At 41.6% G+C, this 16,771-nt stretch overlaps 1 protein-coding gene across 1 annotated transcript in view; it reads left to right on the top strand.

Annotated features, from left to right (window-relative positions):
- The window catches only part of itgb5 (integrin, beta 5), a 53,570-nt gene extending 37,587 nt beyond the window's left edge, over nt 1–15,983 (top strand). Inside the window, exons 12-16 of the mRNA XM_007569267.2 lie at nt 2,119–2,341; nt 2,936–3,036; nt 10,431–10,550; nt 11,718–11,884; nt 12,486–15,983. Of these exons, the coding sequence (XP_007569329.1) occupies nt 2,119–2,341; nt 2,936–3,036; nt 10,431–10,550; nt 11,718–11,884; nt 12,486–12,575 (701 nt within the window). The 3' untranslated portion in view covers nt 12,576–15,983. The remainder of the gene's footprint in view (nt 1–2,118; nt 2,342–2,935; nt 3,037–10,430; nt 10,551–11,717; nt 11,885–12,485) is intronic.
- The last annotated feature ends 788 nt before the right edge of the window (nt 15,984–16,771 follow it).

Here is a 16,771-nt window from a genome sequence, read left to right as displayed (position 1 = left end):
AATGGAATAAGTACATTTTCATCAATATTAAGAAATTATTGCAGCTCCTATATTTCAACAAGCTTCTATATCTTGCTGAAAAGCTACTTATAACTTTCCAGTTATAAGAAAATACTTTCAGTAGTTTTCTTATTTCAAATGCATTAATTTATTTGTACTAGAAACTAGACTGAAAATACTTGGTAAGATTTTGTTTTTTGCAGTGTACTATTTTGTTTGACAAGTATGTTTTACAGATTCTAGCAGATTTTTGATTTTTAAGTGCAGAAATATCCTTGCTTTTTCTAAAAACAAAGTTTTATGACGGAAATTTGCTCAGTTTTCTTCATCTGCAATGGGCCTGATACGCTGCCATACAAACTGGTGTGATTCATGGATGCAAATAATACGTTGTGTTTGAAAAAACACAAAATCTATCAAAAATTTAGATTTTTTATTTTATTTTTAAATTGCCTTATTTTCTTTAATCAAATGTATTTTTGGAAATGCAGAAGGCTTTTGTTACAGGAGATTCTTCTGGTTTTCCGAAAAGTGAGCAATAAGCATTTACCTCCTTGCCAAGTGGCAGCCATGCTGGTCAGTGACTGAACGACCTAACGGAACAATGGTGAATTGCAGAACATCTCTGTGTTAATTAACACTTGACAGAAGAGCTGGACACGGAGCCTGAGGTCTGTGAAAGCGGCTGGATGCCGATCACCTCCCCCACACGTCTAATAAGCACCACAGTGTTTATGGACTGCAGGGCTGCTAGCAGCTAGCCTCGACTTGTCCATGTGAAAGCAGCTGAATTTGCACTCCTTTCATCCTCTTTGCACTTAGAGGCGTAAAACCTCATCAACCCTCTGAGTGCCCAAACAGTCATTTAAGGACACATTCCCAGCACTGGTGCCGTTAGTCAGCCACATGCTGCTCATCGTGGCAGCCTCTGAGCAAAGACTGGGAGTGGTGCAGCAGACTGCCAAGCTAGAAAATAACACAATAATGGGCCCACGCTCAGTTTTTCCTCCTGAAATGTGCACCGCTTTAAAGTTTTGGTGTAAAACTAAAGTTACGGCATGTCTGAGATTCCAGACAAAGTGTTGCTTAACGCTGACCACTCAGCTGATGATCAGACACAATACTTCCTCCTGACACCAAGGAGTCCCTGACCTCTCTGAGGAGACGTTTGTTTTTCCTCCTCGCTGCCCTGCAGCTGCGCACGGTGACTAAATGTTCTCGACTTTTAGGAAGATTCTTGGGCAGAGGCAGCAGCCACTCCTAAACTGTGATTTAATTCACTAGTGATCCACGTCCTCCATAGGCGGCACTCCTCTGTTGGGTCATCCTTCCATGTCCAGTGTATTTCTAAGTTCAGGATGTGGAACCTTCTGGGACTTTACTTTGGAAAAAGGTGTGTTTACTAATAGAGACTGATGGAAATCTGTTTACACCAGAATGAGAATGACTTCTTGAAGAGTCAGTTTTATGGAAAATGTACCCCCCGCCCCTTTTTTTTTATTTTTAAGCTTTACATCATGTTCTAATCCTGGAGTGTTGCCTCAATTCGTCCATGCATGTTTGAGAAATCCTTCAGTCTCCTTTATCGTTGGAACAAGTTTGAAAGAGCCCATCAGGCGAATAAAAGCCCACCTGTGGGTGGTGTTTAATGGAAAAATAACAGGGCGTTGCCCTTCACCCCCATATCCAACAACCAACCACCACAGGCCTCCAGCTGGACCTCAGCACTGGGAGACATGTTGAAGTAAAATCTCTCCAATGAAATAAAACGAATAAGCAAGCGAAAAAAAACATGAAGACTGCAACCTTGTTTAGATGCAGATATTATATTATGTCTTTTATTCAGCTGGAACAAAAGCTGTTTTAGCTTTCTCCTGATCGTTATCAATGTCATCAGCTGACAGTGTTTGTCATATAAGCCAATGAGACGCTTTTTATTCCATGGTAACGGAAAATAAGTTAAGCCAACAAATACTTCTAACTTGACTACAAAGCTCTTTTTGCACAACTTTCAGGTGTTTGGTGAACAGGTTCTCCAGTGTTTGTGGAAAGCATGGCAGACGTGCCTTCTTTGACGCTTCCCTCTCCGACTGTCCTGCTGCTTCCGTGTCGTTCCAGGTCACGGAGAGTGTCACTGCGGGGAGTGCAAATGCCACGCCGGCTTCGTGGGCGACAACTGTAACTGCTCCACAGAGACGTCGCTCTGCTTCTCGGACGACGGGAAGATGTGCAGCGGGCGAGGGAGCTGCGTGTGCGGCCGCTGTCAGTGCACCGAGCCGGGGGCGTTTGGAGAGACCTGTGAGAAATGCCCCACCTGCCCCGACGCCTGCGGCACCAAAAGGTGGAGCGCACACACACACACACACACACACACAAAAACAAAATACACTCTCAGTATACTGCTGTGACGTCAGGGACTAGTTTGATCAACAGGCAACAGGAGTGAAATATTGATTGCAAAGAGTCCATCTGAACTAATTAAGGTCATATTTAACCCTGCAGACAGCGCAGGCAGGATTTTCTACAGTTTTTGCACTAAACTGCCCGTTACTGAAAGTTGAAATAGCTTTGAACAAAAGCCCTGTCTCATCACACATTTACCCCAGAGCAGGTTTAGCAAATGAACATAATTTAGAGGAATTAGAATTATAATAAAAAAAAATTCAAAGAGGTAAATAACTGATTTAACTTCAGAGACAAGAAAAATGTTCCTTTTTACTCAGAGAATATAAACATTTTTGTTTTATCTGAATGTTAATTTCATATGCATTTGGTCATTAATATTTGTTTAGTGATGAAATAATAAGTCAGCAGTTTTATGTGGGGCCAAGATGATCCATTAGTGAGATATTTTCTGGGTTAGCAGTAAATTTGGGCTCATTGCTGTGATGAGTTTTGATCTGTGAACTTTGACCTCCCCCCTTCTTTGCTCCAGGGAGTGTATTGAGTGTCGGCTTTTCAACTCGGGGAGACTCGCTGACAACGAGACCTGCCAGCGCTTGTGCAAGGATAAAATCATAACTGTGGAGAGCCTCGGTGGGTAAATACACACAATGTATTGACTTCCATTCATTTTAGTACCTGGATTTATGCCTAACCCAGATGTTTCCCCTAACTATTACTAACCATTATTAGCATATTCATAACCTTAACCAAAACCTTTGAACCCAAAGAAAAAAGAAAAAAAGAGAGAACCAGGAAAATGTCTTCATGCTCCACAAATGACCTCCCTTTGTTGGTGAAGGAAAATGGTTATTATAGTCCTCTATATGTAGAGGACTATAACAACACACACACACCTTCTAGGGCCTTGACACACCCCAGAAATGGCAAACGTTTCCCAGAAAACAGTCACCACCGCCGCTACTGCTAGCATTGATCGAAGAGCAACATTTGGTGCGACACAAACTCTGAAGTTGAACGTTTGGTAGATTTTGAACACAGCGGTCAATCACCAATCTGACGTACTAAAGGCGTCGCCATGGAGAGGAATACAGTTGAGAAGAAGGAGAAAAGAAGTAGAGCATGGAGCCAAACTGGAACAGAGAGCCATGTACAGCATGACCACTTCTAACACTATCGCTAAAATAAACATCTGGCAGGTTGCTTTGGCTCACTGACCGTCACCGAGACGAAACTGACCAGGAAATTCCAAACAGTCTGTAAGTGTGTTAAACCACACCTTTCTCACACAAGAGTGAGAATGTCCTGGTTAAGATAAGGTAGAAATCCCTGATAAGCAAATCAAGCCCCGTTACTGTGACTTTGAACTCTTGAAAGACTCGCAGTTGACTGCTTAACGTGAGGCTCAGCGATAGCAACATGTTTTTCATTCTCAGGCGCCATTATGAGCTCAGCTGGCCGTCCATCCACTCTCACTTCTAAAGCAAAGAACATACAACTGTGCCTGTTGCCACAACTCCACTGATTTAGTTTGGCTCTGCTTACAAATTTAAGCATAAATACGGTCGGCACTTAGAGGAAATCTGCATATTGTTGTCCGAGTAGCAGCTTATTCCACTTATGAGTAAGCTTAAGGGTACTATAGTCCCCCAGGATGCATCTTGATCAGGTGTCCTAATGTTGGCCGACTCCTTTCAGTGCAGAGGAGTTTCTAGTTCCTGGTGGATGATGGAGCTCCTCACTCTTAAATCTGACCAACTGTATCTGGGATCTGGAGTGTTCCAGGGGATTGTTGAGCTCTGTATTCACCACAACAGGCCAGAACAACGCCCAGACTCCAACAAACAATGCTCCAGTTCATCTACGCATCTCTCAGTCTTGCAGATTTTTGCCCAGTCACGGTTTGCCCTTGCTGCTCCAAAACCAATATGGTGACAACTAAATGCTGATTGTTGGGATCTACAGCCAGTGGGTGACATCAGTGCAGCTGCTTCCACCATTTACCGTCTGTGGTTGCTTCCTAATTTCCAGCAGACTTTTAGTGGTTCAGCCTCTAAGTTTAGCCATCGTTGGTCTTTTATTGAGATATTTTTATCCTCAACATCTATGTAGCTGTGCCGTGAGCTCTTAGATTCATACGATAATAATATGATCACAATGAATAAAATCAGAACTGACTGTAATCTGAAGAAGCCTAAGACGAGAGTAACTCGATTCTCAAACGTCCCGGTGACCACCCGGTGTTTGCTGGTTTCTAAAAATGGAAAATAAAAGATTCACATCTTGAAAGGTTTTCACAGCCTTTGCCAAGTACCTTGTTGAAGCACATTTGGCAGTGATTGTTAGTCTGTTGCGTATTTGAATGGAGGCAAGTGTTTAGTATGCTTAGTACTAAGCACTGTGACATTTATAGCCTGAGCTAATTTGCAGTACGTGTCACCAGATGGACTTTTAACCACACAGATGTATGACTGTAGCAACAGAGTAAGAAGTCATACATTACCTCATCCTAAAACTACACAGTAAAACAATAAAACAAGAGAGCAGAACGAGAGGCAAAACCAGCAGGAAATTATCATGGCTGGCTGTAACCATGGCTACAAGCCTGCTTCCTTTTAAGATGCTCTTTCCTCATGTGAGGAGCTCCACATGTTGATGGCTTTCACAGCCTCAACACGTCTTCATGATGCTTCTAGAAGCCTGTCACGGCCTTTGATTAGGCCTTTTCTCTTCTCCAAGTTCAGTCACACGAACAGCACCAGAAGCCATTTTAGCTCTTCCCAGAGATGATCTGTTCTATTTAAGTCCAGGTTTTGGCTAGGCCACTCAGGGATATTCTCTGAAGCTTCATCTCATTGGCTTAATCTGAGGGTCACAGCATTCCTAAAGAAACTTTATACATCTGGTTTCAGACATTTTACCTACTGTGCAGACTGGTTGTGCACTTTCTGCTACAAAGATGCATCCTCACAGCATGATGAGCCACCACCATGCTTTACAATGAGGGATGTTGTTCACCAGGTGACTATTTCCTGTTTCCTGTCCAGCCATGAAGCTTGGAGTTAAGTTCATAATGTTGTATTTTGGTTTCACCAGAAAACTTGTCTTCTTCTGCTCAGTCTTCAAGATGTTTCAGGAAAGTTTGGCCATGTTAGCATGAAGCTAGAACTGGTGGCGTGCGTTAGCGAAAATCAACCGTCCGGTTTGTTCTCTTAACTTGAAAAGGGAAAACTTGGATTCCTGGTCATCTTGGGATTCTGAGGAAAACATCCACAAGTCCTGCTGGCTTTCTGGAATTGGAGTAGAGATCTGTGAATTTGGTGGAGATCCAAGTTTAAAAAACAAAAGTTTATCACTTTTTTCTCTCCTAACTTTGAAATATTCCTCTGACTCAGTAATTATTCTCTGTCTTCGGAAGTGTTCAGTCCATACAACTCTATAATAGTTGGAAATCACCTTTAAACATGCCACAGATATAGTGTGAGTGTTGCTCAGAGGTAAGAACAAACCTTTGCCAGTGCTGCTTTAGGAGGATAAAGTGATCTGTGGTGTGTAATCAAGAGGAAGGGTCACTAACCCGAAGCAAACCTTAGAGAAAGAAGATCCAAACAAACCCAGTGACCCGGTCATCTGGGTTTGTTTGCAGAGAAGCCTTCAGGAATTCTCTGCAGTTCCTCTTTGTTAAAGTGAGACGGTTTTGGTCATGACGGTTCTGTCCAACTAGAGAGCTGACTGATGAACCCGTGTGAGTAAAATGTTGAGGTGAACGGTTAGGATTTCACCCACCACTCTCACACTGGCTTCAGACTCTGGCCTACTCTGATTTTAAAGTTATTCATCCACACTTTTGTTTTGTTCATTTAAAGACAGGAAACATTGACAATAAAGGCTAAAATGTCGTTTTTAAGGGCGTAACAAGATCTTGTGATATTAAAAGGCTGCTGTATGTCTCGTCTCACAAAGCTCCATCAGCCTAAGCTGCTGTTATAAACCCCGGATTAGAAGGGGAGAGCGCTTTACAACTTGCACTCCATGGCTAATGAAATAAGAAAGCAAGGAGCTCTGGACTTGTCCTGCTGTTTCACAGTCGACAGGCTGGCTAGCAAAACGCAGTTACATAAACACCAAAGCAGCATTCAGAAGTGTTTAGAAAGTGTTTATTTGCAGCAGTTTTGATTACTTGTTATAGAAAACATATTGTGACACAGAGACAGAAGAAATGTGATTTTTAAGCACCGTGAGAACAACATGGTCAGCTAGCTGTTAGCCACTAATGTCGCTAAATTGGCTATTTAACTTTTAGCTTGAGGAATCTGGTGAAACATACAAACATATTAAACTGATTAATCTTGCATGGACACTGCAGAAAATATTAACTACTAAATCTGGTTAGAGATTCTGTATAATGTGGTTTGGAATTTATTAAACTTTTACCATTTTTATTTGTAATTTGGAAAAAAAAATTGTTAAAAACTCACCTGGTCTGACTCTCATGCACCCAAACGTCTCATGAACTGGTTGTATTTTTACACCTTAAGTCCAACACATTAGTTTAGAAGCTGCTTCTTCATTTTTACACCAAAGTTTATGCTATAAAACTTTTAAGATTTTCAGTAACTCTCCAATCACCTTTCAGAGCTGATCAACAAGAAGTCTCTCAGCTGATTGGTCTGTTACTGTTTAGTTGGTTTGTTATACTTGAGCATGAAATGATATATTCAGGATAAAATATTTCATTGCCCTACTTGTGACAGAGATCTCAGAAGAGTGAAGTAAGTCTTCAGTCATGGTTGTTTTATTTTTGGCAGGCCTGATGAAGAGTTACCACACATAACCAAATAATATTTTCCTGTTATTATAATTCCACATGAGTCTCTCTTTAGTTGATGTGGCTCAGGCTAAAATGAAATGTTTTCTGCAGACGTCAGCCTTTCCCAGGCCTTAAATATCTCCAGCTTTTATCTGATGTGAGATCTCCCCTTTATGTTCCTGTATCCACTTATTAGCATTATCCAGTATTTTCAGCTTTGATGATCAGAATGTTCAGGTATCCTGGGATCATGGGCTTACTGGTAAAGCCATAGTCATCTAATGAATCTCACAAAGCCTGTTATTTTCTAAATAGTTAGATCTCAGTTACATCAGTCTGCATTCAAAGTAGGGCTGTTGTAAAAGAATATTTTAGTAATCAAGTACTCTATAAAATATTTTTACGATTACCCGAGGAATCGGATCTTTCTCTCTCTCTCCACTCTCTCTCTCTGCCATTCCCATCTTTTGCTCCAAAACCGTGACGACGACAGAAAAACTGTCATAGTCCAACTATCGCACTACAAAGTTCAACAATCCTTATTTGTCGCCCAGACCCTGACAGAACGCCACACAATTCAACACCAAGCTGCCAGCACTTCAAAACAACTCGTAGGCGGAAGTAAGAGCGCTGCCCACCACAAATGCGGAACACACTGCGCTACATAATAAAACATAAATTAACGAAGCTTCGAGTCAGATAAATTTTCCTCGAGGACTTTTAATAATCGAGATACTCGAATCATTGGAGGAATCGTTTCAGCCCTGATTCAAAGACATCACTACTCTCATCCAGACCCAAAGAAGCCAATCCAAATTAGCAATGCAGACTCTACCAAGCAGCCTTTCATAAACTCCCCATCAGAGAGTAACTTACCATATCTTGCAGTTTTGTGGGATGTTACAAATCTGTTCCTAACTGGGGAAAAGTGGAGCTTTGTAAAACATCCTTGTTGCTTTCTCAGTTTAGCTAGCAAGTCCTGGTACACGTGTGTCGGCTCTGAATCAGTCAAATTGTTGCACGTTTACTCTTTGTAAATTGTTATCCTTAAACGCCGCTGTAAGTTCTCCACACAGGAAGCACACAGCTTTTCCGTCAGTTTTAGTAAAAAATTATTTAAAAGTCTATATTTAGGTAAAAACTCCACAGCAGTTTGTCTTTTCTTAAAGGGACAGTATTATGTAAAATCTGCTTTTTTGAATTTTACATCATGTTATAATGTTGTTCCCTCATCAAAATTGTTGCCTTGATTAAGAAATCCTTCAATCTCCATGGCAACCAGTCAGCTGTACAAAATGCCTGAATGAACCAATCTCCACCTTGGAGATGCAGCTTTAGAGCATCCACCTCACACAAAACCCCTCCTCCCTCTGCTGAGCTCATTATAGGAGCTACTTCTCAGAGCAACGCTGGTAAAAACGTTGTTAAAGGACTAGAGGAGCCATGTTGTGATGACTTTATAAAGGCGGAGCTTCAGAAAGAGCAGGAGCTTCTTAAAGACACGGAGGCCCAATTTCAAGTTCAATTTGCTTTAAGTTATATTTAACATATACAACATTTTTATAACAACTGAAGGTAACATAGTTACTTTATTGTGCTATAAAATGACACCATGTGCCTGCAAAATATTAATACTGCCCCTTTAATGTTAGCTGACATATTCAGATACTAAAAGCTAATGTATTTGAATGCCCCTTTGCTACAGGGGTTATGTGCACTGGTAACGTTGGTAAAGCAGTAGTTGTATTGTGTAGGTGCTACACAAAGTAGCACCTACACAATAAGTAATGAGATTTACTCTTCTACTACAAACTCAGACGGGCCTGTCCAAGGTCGTCAGCGGGCCATGAATATGGATTGAACACTCTTAGCTGTTCAAAGCCTGGCCTATCTATTACATTATGAACAAGAGTGTCAGGCGTCCCAGTGCAGCCCCTCTCATCAGGTTAAAAGGTTTCACTCATTCACACTCAGATCCTCCACAGACCTCATCAGTCACCTGTATCCACCCACTGTGCAAACACACCTGCGGCCAGGCTCCGCCCCTCCGTTCTGTATTCTCAGGAAGCCAGTGGGCGGAGCCTGAACCCGGCCAGAGCAGAGTGGAGTTGTCTGATGTCCCTGGAGCTGCCTTGTCCTTCCATTCTTCCCAGCGGCGGTTGGATGTGTAGGGGAACGTGTCAATGATCCCACGTTGGTTTGTGAGCTGGAGGGGCTCGGCTGCGTGCCGTTCAGAAACATTCCACTGCGACCCAGCATGGCCCCGCTTCCAAGTCTGACGTGTCTCTTTGCATTCCCCGCTACTCCAGCCATCTGAGCGGCCCTAATGGACTCCACATGTACGCTCCGGATACTTTGTGCATGAGATAGAAGAGGAGGGCCGGAGGAAAGGAGGGAGGAGGAATGGCCTCACCCTCCCTCGTGAGGTTTGGGGGATAGACTGACTGAAAACAAGGGCATCCACAAAGTAAGCGCCGCCAACAGGGAATGAGGACTTTGTTTGGCAAAGCTGTGACCTCACACACCACCAGGCAGCATTCAAGAATCCTCCTTCTCCTTTATTCAACACTAAAGGTTTAAAGAAAATCATAATTCCTAGTCCTGGGAACTCTGAATGGATTCAAAAATCTATTTAATGCGTTTAATTTGTATGTCTATGTCTCTACTATTTGTGAGTGCACTTCGTATTGCTTTTCACATCCACCAGAGAGGGCCGTCTCACCTGCTGTTTGTATATTTTTAATCTTTTTTTTGTCATTGAAGAAAAAGCTGTGGGTGCAGCTATGAAACCTAAATACTGCTTATAGAAGTTAAAGAATTGTATCCACTATTTTTGTTTAAATATAAACTGATGGGATTTGGATGGAATGAAGTAAATGTTGCGTTTGATTACACTGTTCGTTCCTCTTGTCGGTCACATCATTTAATCAGACTCTCCAGACAGTTTAAACAGAACAACTGCTTTCTGAATTTAAATTTGTTTCTGAATTACATCGTTGCCCTAAAAATTGGAACTGAATCGTGGACTGACAGATTTTCATGTCTCATGTCCGCAAAGCAGCAAAACAAACCAGAAACCTGCTTCTACTAACATTTCCCATGAATGAGCCTCTTTTTTTTCCCGGCTCTTTTTACTTTGACCTTGATGTTTTCAATTGACTTAATTTCCTCTCTTTGACGAGTGAAACTCCTGTTCCTATCTTCCATTGCTGTGCAGAAAACGAGGACCCTGCAGCGGTGCTGTGTGTGTATAAGACGGAGAACGACTGTGTGATGAAGTTCACGTACCTGGAGCACGCCAGCGGACGCTCCATCCTCACCGCGCTCCAGGAGCCGGGTCGGTTTACACTTCGGTCAACTAAAACTGAATGAGTTCTGTTTTGGGTTTTCTGTTCCTCTTAAGTGTTTCAGATCAACACTTAGGATGAGACTGAAATGACCTGGGTGAATATGGAAAGCAGTTTTCAAATCAGGATTTTATTTCTTAAGGGATGAAAAGTTTAGGGTATTAGGATTAGGGCCACTTACGGGAAAAAAAAATGAATAATTGAGACTTTTTTCTTTCCAGTCCTACAGTTGAAACCAGATATTTACATACATCAAATAAAATGTTTCGTTTATTTACGAAACATTTTGTTTTCTCACTGATGGCTGTTAAATCAGACCAAACTTCTCTTGTTTCAGGTCAGCAAATAGAAATAATTTAGGTAAATCTAACTGACCTAAAACAAAAAAAGAAATTTGGTCTGATTTAATTTCAGACGGTAAGAACAAACTTTTTTTTTTTTTTTTTGGTGTAAACATCTGGTTTTAACAGCCCTTTTTACCCAAGACTGTGTCAATAAAGGCAGCATTTCCTTTAGACTGGACAGGCCTAAAGGAAGCCGAATGAAAACTAATCTTTGTTTTAGCTGAATTTATATGTAACTTACGTAAATAATGCATTATATGTTTATAAAACATAATTTCTGGAAGTGTTCCATCTGGACGTCTGCAGGGATGATATGGACGGCTGTGGTTGAATGTTACACAGAACAGAGATGCAACAGTTCATCTGGTGATCCTGAGTTCACACTGAAACCGAAACGGAGATCTGAACGATCATCTGAACCTGGGCTGCAGTTCAGCACATTGTAACACATTTACTCAGAACCAGGATACGGTGCCAGCAGTTATTTTACAAATAACTTAAAAATGAAGTCATTTGATGAAAGCAACAATTTTTAAATTATCTTTAAATGAGGAAATCCAATCAAAGAAGACATCTTAAAATAGTTCATCTTGGATTTTAACCTGAGTTTAGGAGTGGAGAACTGATGCTGCTTCAGGTCAGGTTGAAACTCAGAGTTTCTTCTAAAAAAAAAAACAACAAAAAAAAAAAGCTGTGCCAGCAGTTAAATCTGTTTCCATGGTGATGTATTCAGATTTTTCAGCCCATCATGAATCTAAACCTGACATCTTGTCTTTCTTTGTAACCTGTTTGACTGGACGACTCCTGGCACAGAGTGTGGAGGTGGTCCGTCTGCCTTAACGGTCCTACTGGCTGTGGTGGGCACCATCTTACTGGTGGGAGTGGTTCTGCTGGCCACCTGGAAGCTGGTCATCACCATACACGACCGGAGAGAGTTTGCTCGCTTCCAGAGCGCTCGGGTCCGCGCCCGGTACCTCATGGTAAGGAAGACGTCTCTGGTCTTTTGTACCAGAGTTAGCTTTAGCTAGCTCCACATGGTAGCCAAACAGTGCCTACCATGTGGATGTTCATGTCCCAGTTACAGTAGAGTTGACATCCTGAACTCAGTGCAGCTTGTTTAAAGCTGCAGTATGTAACTTTTACAGATCTGATAAAACTGTCACCATGTTGTGACAGTTTATGAGACAATCAGTGTAAGAAAACTGTTTATCCTCTGTCATTAGTAGCCATGCTAACTAGCCTTAGCATTCATGGCAGGCTATATTGTAGTGAACCAGCTTTAATGTAGCAGAGAGAAAGGAGGAGGGTGTGAGTAGCATGTATACAAAGATAATTGACAGCACTAAAACCCTCCCACTGGCTCTGATTGGTTGTTTCTGATTGGTGTATTTCTGCAGTTAGCACTGGGAGAAGGCCGAGGAGTTTGGATTTCTTCACAGATTGTCTCATATTATCCTGTCACATCATAATGATGATTTTATTTACTTTTATTTCTATGCAAGAATCGTATTTATTGATCTTTCTTTGTACTTGGTGTATTGTACTAGTCGTTACTTTTTTAAATGTTTTTTTTTTTTTCAGGCGTCCAACCCTCTGTACAAGGACCCCATCACCACTCACTTTGCAGAAATGGAAACGTTCGAGAAGTCTTTTAACGGCGGGGTCCACTGATCCCTCTGCACGGGGCACGGCAGGACCGGTCCAACACACAGACCCCTGAATGATGGAGGACAGCAGACTGAACACACCCTCCCTTCTTCCCTCTGCTCTCCACCCGTCCACGCTGCTGACAAACGATTCAAACGAACCCAGAAGACTTTGAGTCTGTCGTATTTCTGTTCCTGAGGAGATTCAAAAGGACAATTAAACTCAGAGCGTGGAGCAGACTCAAACTGTGGATGTGCAGCTTACACAAGATAAACTCCTAACCACGTAGAGCAGCATTTACTGAACAGGATATTGGCTTATATTTCCATATTTTCAGAAATACTAAAGACATATTTGAGAAATGAGCTCTTCACTCAGCAGGACTCTGATTTGCAGCATATTACTGGCTTTTATTTCTACAGAAGGTTGTAATGATCATTTGATACTACTAATATTTACTAAGCAACAGATGTCTTACCTTTATTTTGCACATATGGTGTTAAAGTGTCTAATTCTGTAAAGATGTGTTTGGGTTGATGACATGATGCAGTTGCACTCTCCTCTGTTAATCTGAATAGCAGGGCATTAACAAACTAACGCCTGGACATGACCTGACTGCACTCGTGTCACTCCATGTTGTCAATGGGAACCAAACTGCCACACCTCGAGTTCAAAGAGAAGCTCCGATCAGAATTTAGGTCCCGGTTTTTATAAAGCTTGACCTGCCGACATCAGTTTGACTGATTCTGGGTTCCCTTTAAGAACTGCAAACACCTGGATGGTGCTAGCCATTCACTAGTTGGAGTGAAAAGTGAAACCAGAGCACCGTTGCTGTGCTCCACTCAGCCTTCCCGTTACTTACCGACGTCTTGTTCTGTTTCAATACAGCCTATAAAACGTCTCGATGCCTCTTCTGACTTTAGTTTGAGCTTTCTTCGTTCAGTAAAGGACCCTGTATGGTCAATCTGAAGTCGACCTGTCGACTCGCGGTCACGTAGTTTCAAAGCGTTCTTTTTCGAGCACACCCTTCAAAGTCCACAAGCCGCTCCGAGCCAAGTGAAGCCCTTCCCACTGTAGGATGGTGAACACAGCGATCATGTCAGAGAGGATTGACCATTACAAGTTCACAAGTTCTGAAAAAATAATGACTGATGAGCTGCAGTATATTTATGTCGCATGTTAATGGGAAGAAAAGAAAGATGGGACATTCACCCATGGTTAACGTACTTCCTCAAAGCCTCGGACAATTGCTCCTCAAAACGATCCATCCTGCTCTCTGGCTGAAAAAGCAGCTTCTGGAAGAGCTCCTGCAGAGTGCGGTGGAAGTTTGCCAGGGGGTTGTGACAAGGAGGGGTGGACGACACGAGACTGAGAACAAAATGAAGCTATTATTGTCACACAACGGCGATAACGAGACCTATTGGCCCAACCACACAGAGCCTTTAAGAACAAGCAGAGAGTGTTCTCCTTATGGCGACCTGGAAGTCTTTGCTTCTAGTGTCTTTACAGATGGCGGGGAAAATATGGGATTTTTGAAATTCTGTCGTCGGGTTAGCCTGACGATTCTGGTCACCAGATGAACACTTGGTGCAACTTTAGGTCAGAGCAACCTTTTTGTGGTTACCGAAAGCTCTATTATTTTTAAAAGTTGAGTCATTCCCAGTTGATGAAGCCGCTCTTCTTTCAGTCCTGTTGTTACCCGTCTACTTGGAAGCTAGGGAAGGTTTGGATTCTCTCGTGAATTATTGACACAAATTGCAATCAAGACCCTTTGCAGAATGATATTAGCAAATTACAGTGGACAGAGTGCCTAGAAAATGGTTTGCTTCGAGTCTTGAATGCGCTTCTCTTGTCTCCAATTGATCGTCCTTTTGCTTACAGATTGTGTGCGAGTCAGAACTTGCACATACTGACAGGATAAAGCCTTTACTTTGCCGAGGGAATCCTCTATTGCAACAGTAGCCAAATGACTCACAGTGAGAAACACGGCCAAGAAAACAAATTAGATGCCTAGTTAATCCAAAAGGAATGCTTTGATTTGGTTGTAATTGGATCACCATGTAGACCAGCACCAGCCCATGTTAATGATTTAGTATCTAAGCAACTGAAATGACTAAACTGAATGCAACAAGGTGTAAATGGTTCCAATATAAGTTGACTTGTCATTTTACAGGAAACCAGTGAGTGGAGGTATTGCTGTTGAAACATGTTTGATAGTAATACCAGCACCATTAGGTTTGGTACGGGACACAGTTGGAAAAGTTATGGATTCAACACAATAGAATGATACAACATTTTATGAACTGCGATTCTGTGAGAGCTCTGGAGGAGCCATCTGCACATTGTCCAAGAAAAAAAACAAAAAAAACAAACCATCATCCTCTCACCACTTCCTGTTTGTCGTTTTCGCCAGAAGTTGCATGAGATTGTTGATCACGTGACCACAGCCCAAAAAAACCCACCTGATTCGACTCTAAAAACGTGAGTTTTTTTCTGAAATTTCCTTGAATTTACTTTTGTAATTTCAATTTGTGAAATTTTCTGGTTAATGGAAGTGCAGCTAGAGGTTGTCACTGATTTGCTGTTTAAACCTGTTGACAGTTGTTGATTTGTACTTTTTGGATAGAAGAAGATTAATATGTACTTAATTGGTTGAATAGATCCAGATGTTTATGATTTTGGGGGGAATGGGGGGATAAAGACGAGCTTTGTTTGCAGTCTTGAATGCAGAGGTGACTCAATGTTTGAACCATTATGTTGTCTATTGCTATGCTGTCATCTGTTATATGAATACCACGCTTCCTCCTTTTAGTAAATGTATTTCCAGTAAAGAAATGACATATCACCAGCCTTTTGCATGATAAAGGTTGTGGTGATGTTGCTGAACTTGTACAACTAGCTGGGTGTCGTTAGCTGTGTTTCCATTACAAACATGCACAAAACCATTTCCATAATATGCTAATGCTGAAACGCATTTAAAATCAAGTGTGAAAATTCATTAGAAAACACCCAGCACCATCCTCTCCCTGCCACATCCTGTCGTCTTCTTTGACGTTTCTGCCAGTAGTAACGTCCCGCTGTTGATTATGTTACTCGTGCCAAATGAGAAAAGTGTTCCCATTGCAGTTTCACATCTATATGGCCAAAAAACAACCTCACCATAGCTAAACATTTTTAACTAAAAAGTTTTTTCAAAATTCCCATATCTCCATTAAGCAAATGTATTTTCATAATTCCGATTTGCACAATTATACGTTCAATGGAAACACAGCTGTTGTGTGGGAGGGGGCTTGTAAATATTACTTGAGTGCCAAATGGATGGCTGTGTGTTTTTACTAAGAGTTTGTCTCCTGGAACGGAAATGTTCTTCCTGCAGGGTCCTTGAAGACATGTCCACACTCCATGTTGATGTAACAATAAACGGCTCAGTTCAAACACTTGTCTTCCGGTTCACATGTTAGAGATATGAGCTTCCTTTTCCTCACACTTCATATTTAAATATTTAATATTTAGTAAAATGCATATGGGTTTATGGTTGTAATGTGATAAAATGTGAAGGATCTTAATTCATTCAATTAAGTCCAAAATTATTTCCACCCCTGGCAGATTTAGTCAAAAATTATCTTCAGTCGATTGAAATGAGAGGCTGAATTTGAAACCCTGCGCCAGAGGAGGGCGGCTTTAATCGTCCATCTAGACAGCGATGTGCTGATGAGGAGGAGGAGGAGGAGGAGTGACGGCCAGTTCAGAAAGAGTCGACCGAGGCGGAAAGCGGTTTGGCAGTGGGAAATTTGTTGGAAGTCAATAACTGCAGCACAGAGCAGAATCTGACCTCATTAACACCATCGACATTTTTAATGATCTGTCAGCGCAGAGCTTAGGGGAAGGACACGACACCGACTCTAGACAAAGCTGCTAATAATATGGAGCACAGAGGAGGTTGTCATTATTCGTCTCCATGCATTTAATTTTTCTCGAAGCTTTTTCAATTGTAATCAATTCCCTCTTTAGTTCCCATTTAAATCATGAGCTCAAACACAAACTGTCTTTTAAATAATGTAGATGAGCTGTTGCAGCCTGGGGCTTGATCTAAATAGATCACAGACATCAGTGGTTCCTGGAGCCTTTTATTAATGAAACACAATTTATTGTAAACTACTTTGAGTTATTATTGCCTTTTCCTTTATCAGGATGACCTGTGTTCTTTCTACAAAGGGTAG

This window comes from Poecilia formosa, unplaced genomic scaffold, assembly GCF_000485575.1.
Source record: "Poecilia formosa unplaced genomic scaffold, Poecilia_formosa-5.1.2 Scaffold239, whole genome shotgun sequence".
Classification (NCBI taxonomy): Eukaryota; Metazoa; Chordata; class Actinopteri; order Cyprinodontiformes; family Poeciliidae; genus Poecilia; species Poecilia formosa.
Note: the sequence above shows the minus strand (reverse complement) of the source record. Positions and strands in the feature narration are given on the sequence as shown.